Genomic DNA, 8,156 nt, shown 5'->3' on the forward strand with positions numbered 1-8,156 from the left:
AAATTTATCTAGAAAAATTACTTTGTCATGTTTAAAATTAATCGACTACATCAATTTTTACATACTTAAGTAAGCAGCTCGATCTAGAATCAAAGCAGAAAAGTGATTAGGCATGCCGCTTGGGACTAGCCTGACGATGACCTTTGAAGTTGAAGGGGTGATTGCTGAAAGCGCAGTCTCTGGAGAGGTTTCATTCATGATGTGCATCATAACCTTACTGATGTGCTCATCTACTTTGCCTTTCCTTCAGCAAAGAAGATTATAATTTTTCATTAGGCACCTTTTATCTTTTTGAATTGGATGGTAAATAATGTACGATATAAAAATGATAAATTAATATAAATATATATGGATAGCATAATGATATATAACTCTAATAATTTGTAAAATTTGAGTCAAACGAAAAAATCGAATAATTAATTAATGTCTAATTTTTCGTATATTCAAGTATGATATTTATCTCTCAATCCTTGGAACCAACAAAATTTATTATATAGATAAATCTATATAAAGTAATATGTACGAGTTTGAGTAGACAAACGAGAGCTGGTGACAAAGAATTATGACAAAAACTTGTGTGAGACGGTCTTACGAGTCGTATTTTGTTAATAATATTGCTTTTTATTGTGAATATCGGTAGGATTGACCCATCTCACAGATAAAAATTTGTGACACCGTCTCACTAGAAACCTACTAAAAAATGAGATACGTGTCCAATTTCTAGAGTTGAATTTTTATATGAATAGGTTATGACAAATGTTTCTTTTTCATTATACACAACTCATAATTCAAAACTACTCGGTCAACACACGGAATATGGAAAGCCAAACTTGAACTTATCAGAATCAATTTCTGCCTAATCCCAAGTTCTATTTTCAAAATTGAACCATCAAATTAATTATTAATTACAATTATGTGCAAATAATGATCACAAATATTGTGCGTGATATCTATATATAATTTTGATAATTTATGTTATCCAATTTAATAAGCTATTTAATTTTTACAATTTTAGTTCACGTGCAAAAACATGATTAAAACTATTAGAACTTAAAATATTAATAACTAAAATTGAACTTGTTAATATAATAAATAACAAATGATAAAAATATCAAATCATCCACGTATTGCCAAAATTACAATTTAAAGTAAAGTATAATAAGAATACATATTTTGTAACACGATATCACGAATCTTTATTTGTGAGACGGATCAACCCTATCGATATTCAAATAAAAAATCATACACTTGGCATAAAAACTAATATTTTTTCATGGAAGACCCAAATAAGATATTCGTCTTAAAAAATACGATCCGTCGTACAAGATTTTGCTTATAATAATAAGTTAGAAGACAGCCAACTATCTTTCCCCTCGTGGCATCCGAGCGCCGGCCTGTTTTGCTTGTATCTGTGTGGTTTCCCCCTCCCAAGTAATACACAGAGAAACAAATGTACACACAAAGATGTGTAAAATATACATAACAATATAAAAGATTTATTTATTTTTTTTCAAAATTGATGACAATAGGAATCCATGTACATGAAGCCGTTGTTTTTCCAATGACCCCTTAAATTTCGAATCCGGAAATGGCTCAAAACGCTTTACTGAATCCTGTTATCGCTCTGATTTTCTTATTTACAGCGGTGCCGGTCCTCGTGGCCAGTTCTTTTGTCGCGGGGAATGCATGTAAGCCAACGGATCGGGGCCCTGTAATCCCCACCACCCCATTAGTCACCTTTCTTGAACTTGTTCAAAAAACGGCGTATAAAACTTATGGGCACAAGGGATTTGATCCGAAGCTCTACGTAGACCTGTCGCTGAAGAATAATCTCTCAATCACAGTTCAAGAGTTTCACGAGCTTCCAAGGACGGAGAATGGTTCTGTCCCTGTAAAAGAATTGAATAGCTTTATTGAGGAACATTTCGGTGATGCGGAGGAGGATTTGGTGCATGTGAATCCAGTCGACTTTGTTCCAGAGCCAAAAGACTTCTTGCCGAAGGTGAAGAGCCCGGAGATGAGAGCTTGGGCTTTAGAAGTCCATTCTCTTTGGAATAATTTGAGCAGGAAAGTTTCCAAAGGGGTTTTTCACAAGCCCGATTATCATACGTTGCTGCCGTTGAAGAGACCGGTTATAATTCCTGGATCAAGGTTTCGGGAGGTTTATTACTGGGACTCTTATTGGGTGATAAGGTTTGTTTTTTGTTCTTGTTTGGCTTCTTTTTTTCCTTTCCTTTGGCCTTCTGGATTCCTATTTATCTGCGTTCACATACTTGAGGACTCATCTCGAACATGACGCAGCTGCAAGTCTTGCAATCAATGGCAAAACCAGAAAATACATAAGCGGGCATGACTTTAGAAAATAGAAGATTTTGATAAATTGGGAGGGATGGAGTATCCTTATGATGTATTATAATACTAGTACGAGGAAGGGGGAAAGACTCAACTCTGCTATTCCCGTCCTTCCTCTGCCAAAGATTGCTTCGAGTCGAAATGCAGGGAACTTTTAGAGTTGGGAATGATTCTTGGGGTATGGGCATATTCTGAAATACATAACTCGCAATATCGTTCTTTATGTAACATTTAGTGATCACGCGTTCTGTTAACTTTTTTTATTCTACATCGAAATGCTCCAATATTTTTATAATCTGATAAAATTGGTAAAGAATGCAATATGGTTTGATTCAACTTCAAACTACTTCTCTTGATATCCATTTTGGTGTTTCCTTTTATTGTTCCTCACGTGATTCCTTCTGTTGACATCACATTGATGATTGATATGGTTTGATGCAGGGGATTGTTAGCTAGTAAAATGTATGACACTGCAAAAGGGATTGTCTATAATCTTATTTCCCTTATAGATGAATTTGGTTACGTTCTGAATGGTGCAAGGGCATATTACACTAATAGGAGGTAAGGGCTATTTGCCTAAATTTGTTTCATGCTGTTATTACAAGTGAAAGCCACTCCATTTTCCACAATGTAAAATTCCTCTATAATGTGCATTTTGCAGTCAACCTCCTCTCTTGAGTTCAATGGTCACAGATATATACAATCGGACAGGTGATAAGGAGTTGGTTGCAAAATCGCTTCCTGCATTATTGAAGGAGCATGAGTTTTGGAATTCAGGTACCAAAATATCATTCTTTCGTAATTGATAGTATCTAATTGGTCATCCGAATTTGCTTCTCAATATCAATTTCCGTAGTGTCTGTTCTTCATGAGCCTTCTTCATATTGTCATTAAGGGATTCATAAAGTGATCATTAAAGATGGTGAAGGTTCAAGTCATGCTTTAAGTCGGTATTATGCAATGTGGAACAAACCAAGGCCAGAGTCATCAACTACGGTATGAAGTTTTCCAACTAAAAATCTTGCTAAATTTGTGAACAACTATAGGACCGAGCTCTTACAAATATATAAATGTTATAGTTTGGTATAACTCATATCTTCGAACTGTAGAATAATGCAGATATCTCATTTTGATCGTTGCGCCACTGAAACAATAATTATAGGATGATGGGAGAGAAAATTTTGGTTCTTTAGTTCTCAAAAGTGTCTTTCACATCTGCAGGACCGGGAGACGGCTTCGAAGCTCTCTAATACTTGTGAAAAAAAGCAGCTTTACCGGGAGCTAGGATCAACTGCCGAATCTGGATGGGATTTCAGTACTAGATGGATGAGGTAGCTTAATTCCTCGTTATTATTGGATATAATCTGGCATAAGATTCCAGTTCGAGATATATACCTAGAATCAATCAAACATGATCTATTCTATATTTAGCTTGTTGCATGTTATGATTGATGGTTTGATTCATCATATGATTTTTTTAGGAATGCGTTTGATCTAACAACATTAGCTACGACGTCAATTATACCTGTGGATTTGAACGCATTCATACTGAAGGTAAGATTTTGATAATTATGCATTCAATAACTTGTTTCTTCCAATGAATGCTTTATTTGTTCCATTTGTTTCCAACATAGATGGAACTCGACATATCCTATCTGGCACACAGTATTGGAGATTCTGATACATCAGAACGCTTTAGAAATGCTTCGGAGGCTAGGAAGAAGGCCATAACTTCAATTCTCTGGAATGCAGAAATGGGACAGTGGGTTGACTACTGGTTGGGCAATTCAAATGTATAGAAGCTGGTGCCATGGAGACTGACTAGAGTTATATCCTATCTTGCTGTCGGTTATCTTTCTGTTCTTGATCTTGGTTTTTGGGCTTTCAGGATGTTATTACATTGAAGGGTTCGAGCCAGAAAAAGAAAATATTTGCCTCAAATTTTGTCCCCTTGTGGATCCAGCCGTTTGCTTCAGGTTCGGAATCTTCAGGTTTTGACATATGATGATAACTTTATAATTTTTATGTGTTCAAAGATCATCCATTCCCATCTTATTTCTTGCTCAAAATATCGAGGGCTGGATCTATCAGGAGGTCAAACAGTGGTAGTTGAATCACCTTTAACTAAAAATAAGCTATACTCTGGTCTACTGCCTTTCATAATTAACTTTCTGTTCTGCCGATGCAAAACAAGATATCTCGTTATGTGTCTAAGTTACTAAACTTTGTTACTTCATGATTTCGTAACAGTAATTGAGTTTTGTGTATCAACGGCCATAATTTTTTCTTTTATTTTATGCATATGTTTAGATGCTAAGATAGTGGATAAAGTTATTAGAAGTCTCCAGAATTCAGGGCTGGTTCATTCAGCTGGGATAGCAACTTCTTTGGCAAATTCAGGACAACAATGGTGACTCTCACAATGGGTTCTACTTTTTTTTCCGAAAGTGATAACAATTGTTTCTTGGTTTATGCAACCACTGAAATTTGTGTGTATTGATGATAATCAGGGATTTCCCAAATGGTTGGGCACCACTTCAACACATGATTGTTGAAGGCCTTGTCAGGTGCGGATCCGAGAAAGCACTAGCTCTTGCACAAGAAACTGCGGTGAAGTGGATCAGAACAAACTACGTAGCATTTAAGAAAACGGGAACGATGCATGAGAAATATGACATACGGAAATGTGGAGACATTGGAGGCGGTGGGGAATACGCACCCCAGGTAAGTCATATTTTGCCTTGGAGTCAAAGAGATCGAAAACACTCAACACTTTGTGTTCTTCTTGGTGCTTAATTTGATCTGTTTTCATACACAGACAGGGTTTGGTTGGTCAAATGGAGTCGTGTTAGCGTTCTTGGAAGAATTTGGATGGCCTAAAGACCTAAAGCCTGACTGTCCATAAATTAACATGGAAAGCAAAGACAACTCATGTGTTGGATTGAAGGGGCAAAATGCTGATTCGGGTAAACCCAATCTGGCTATGCAACAATGATTCAATCTCATGTTTCAAATTGAGGACACTATGATCCACTATTCAAATTTTAAGGTTTATTTTGTACCCAGAGAGGCTTGATTCCAAAGAACGGGTAAAATGTTATTACCAGCTATTGCTCATCCGTGTTCGTATATGCGGTAGGCCAAAGCCATGTTTATAAAAGTTGATGCGCCGCGCCCGGTTTCAATTTTCACCGATTCATTTATATTATCGATTTAATGGCTCCATTGATTATGCTAAGGTTCTGATACTGAATTGAGATCATATATCACACCTCTTGATTTTTTAAAAAATTTACCTTTGTGCATGCAACTCATTGAACATCTTTTGCGAAATATATATTTTATACAAAATTAAAATTCTAGTAATTAGATCGAACACGTGCATAAATGTTCGAGACGGCACGATGGATGGAGTTGCAACTTTGCGGGGTAAATCATAATACTGTCGTTCGAGATTTTCACAATTTTTTGTGAAGAAAGAATTGACCAGTGGGCCGTCTGTGTTCATGAATAAAAGGGAATTTCATAATACTTTTCGCAAAGAAGAAAGGGACATTTATTTAAAATGTACACAAACAAAGAATAAGAAGGCACGAAAAGAAGCAATAGGGGTATGAAAGTTTATATTTAAATGGAAAAAAAGTACAGACTCAACGAGTCTCATTGTGCCGACAAATTAAATTCTCCTTTCAAGAATCATTTCATAATTTTTTTAAAAAAAAAAACAAGATTAGAGCATATAACAAGAAATAATTGTAGCAGAAATCATGAACACAGGAATCTTGAAGCAGGACAAAGCAGAAGCCTGGACTGGAATGGAGCCAGAAACAGTAGGATAGGAGGGAGCGGCAGCAGCAGAATCAGGTCCCGGCGCTGATGAAACTGGATAAGATCCATTCCCGTATACAAAAATGTGAAGCTTCTGTGATTTTTGACAGTGCCCTTCAACTCCACTGATGAAGTAAAAATTTCCAGGCTTGGTGACTGTTGAACAAAGAGTTGCCATCGTTCATGTGCAAGATTGGATATTTCAGATTGCAGCTAGAGTAGGATTCAATATCTCTGACTTGGATGACCGAATCTCGACTCGGAGGGTACAAGAAAACTGCCCAAAAAGAAGAAAAAGAAAAAAAGAAAGAGGAATCAATCATCCCCAATATATGTGTGTGATTCAAAATAGAATGTACTTACAGAGGGAGTCTCCCATCGTGAGATTGTGATATTTTGACCATCTGTTGTAGATTTCTGGATTTGAAGAAGTGGGTATCCCCCATGAATCTAAATCTCCAACTTTGTAGGTTTCACACAACACTTTTATTTGGATTGATGCGAGAAAAATAAGGGAACAATACAAGAAACTAATGAATCTTGGAGGTTTTGTGAGATTAGCCATTGGTAAATCTGAAGCTAAAGAGAGGAGGCACTGATCTGTCAGTTCATATGAATAAATAAATTAGACCTCACATCGATCTGGGAAAATGAGGAAAAAGGGAGTCATGGAATACTTTATTAAGAAAAAGGGAGTGAATGTAATTTATATTTTTATCCTTTGTTTAAAATTTATTTAAAAACTAATTTTTTTATTAATGTATTTTAATTTTATATATAATAAAATTTATAATTTAATTAAATAAAAAAACTTACTCGAACCAATTTTTCTATCTTTCCCGATTCAATCTTAGATTTCATTTCATTTTTATCTTCACAAAAAATACTTTTATTCTCAACTTTTCATCATCTCATTTTTTGGCTAACAATTAACCACGAACAACAAATACAAAAAAAAAAACCATATATTGAAAAGAAATTTATTTTGAGATATGAAATTTATTGGGTTTCGTCAGTGTTCATGAACCAGAGTGAAAAAATTCACCCTGAGTCGTGAAGCCAAGGGTCGTGTCACGACCCACGGCTTTCATGACCCTGGGTCGTGAAGCGGTCGTGAAGCACAAGACCAAGCGACCCCGAGGTCGTGGCTTGAAGATTTCACGATCCATGGGTCGTGACACGACCCATTAATTTTAAATTTTTATAATTAATAATCTTTGTTTTGTTTTAAATTTATATAACTAATAATCTAATGTTTGTTTTTTTTATATATTTATTTTTCCGCTAAACTTGGAAGAAATCAATTTTTTGAATGCAAGTTAACTTTAAAATCAAAATACGTTGAGATCTGTAAGAAGATTGTATCATTTTTAAATGAGAAAGAGATAGAATATTTGGTGGAGTACACTCAATTTGGTAATTTAATTTTATGTGCTAAGGATTATAACAATTTCAATCAAAACTGAGTCGAGGGTTACGAACTCGTCACAAAATTGGGTCGAGATTATACTCGACCCACGACCCAATAAAATTGGGTCGCGTGGGGTCGAGATGGGTCGAGAAGCATATATATATGTATAGATTTTAATATATTGTAATAGATGGGTCGAGAAGCATATTATTATAAAATTTGTTAAAAATTTTAGTATAATTATAAAATTTATAAAATTTGTTAATGTTTACATACAATAAACATTAATTTCATATGCTTTGATATACATTCATTACATTAAAGTGAATATGTAATGAAATTTGTTATAAATTTTTTTAGTTATATTATTATAAAATTTGTTACGAATTTTAGTAGAATTATAAAATTTGTTAATGTTTATATACAATAAACATTAATTTCATATGCTTCGATATACATTCATTAAAGTGAATATGTAATGAAATTTATTATGAATTTTTTTAGTTCTATTATTATAAAATTTGTTATGAATTTTAGTGGAATTATAAAATTTGTTAAGATTTTT

The 8,156-nt window shown here is 34.5% G+C and overlaps 2 protein-coding genes across 3 annotated transcripts; one reads left to right on the plus strand and one right to left on the minus strand.

Moving 5' to 3' along the window:
- Positions 1 to 1,394: 1,394 nt before the first annotated feature.
- Positions 1,395 to 5,288, plus strand: LOC142542778 (putative trehalase). Of its 2 annotated transcripts, none has more exons than XM_075649602.1 (11): positions 1,395 to 2,193; positions 2,794 to 2,913; positions 3,014 to 3,129; positions 3,248 to 3,348; positions 3,574 to 3,683; positions 3,834 to 3,906; positions 3,987 to 4,145; positions 4,241 to 4,343; positions 4,663 to 4,762; positions 4,863 to 5,076; positions 5,171 to 5,288. In XM_075649602.1, the coding sequence occupies exons 1-11, from the start codon at positions 1,589 to 1,591 to the stop codon at positions 5,255 to 5,257; spliced, it is 1,788 nt and encodes a 595-aa protein (XP_075505717.1). In that variant the 5' UTR covers positions 1,395 to 1,588; the 3' UTR covers positions 5,258 to 5,288. The 2 variants fall into 2 exon arrangements, with proteins under 2 accessions (XP_075505717.1, XP_075505718.1); XM_075649603.1 differs by having other exon boundaries at positions 1,397 to 2,193; positions 4,241 to 4,328.
- Positions 5,289 to 5,950: 662 nt separating this feature from the next.
- On the minus strand, positions 5,951 to 6,818 carry LOC142542779 (early nodulin-like protein 8). The gene is given in 3 exon segments (XM_075649605.1): positions 5,951 to 6,337; positions 6,339 to 6,457; positions 6,544 to 6,818. Coding segments are annotated over 3 exon segments (576 nt in total). The 5' UTR covers positions 6,746 to 6,818; the 3' UTR covers positions 5,951 to 6,082.
- Positions 6,819 to 8,156: the final 1,338 nt, after the last annotated feature.

The sequence above is a fragment of the Primulina tabacum genome, chromosome 4, assembly GCF_025594145.1.
Source record: "Primulina tabacum isolate GXHZ01 chromosome 4, ASM2559414v2, whole genome shotgun sequence".
Lineage (NCBI taxonomy): Eukaryota > Viridiplantae > Streptophyta > Magnoliopsida > Lamiales > Gesneriaceae > Primulina > Primulina tabacum.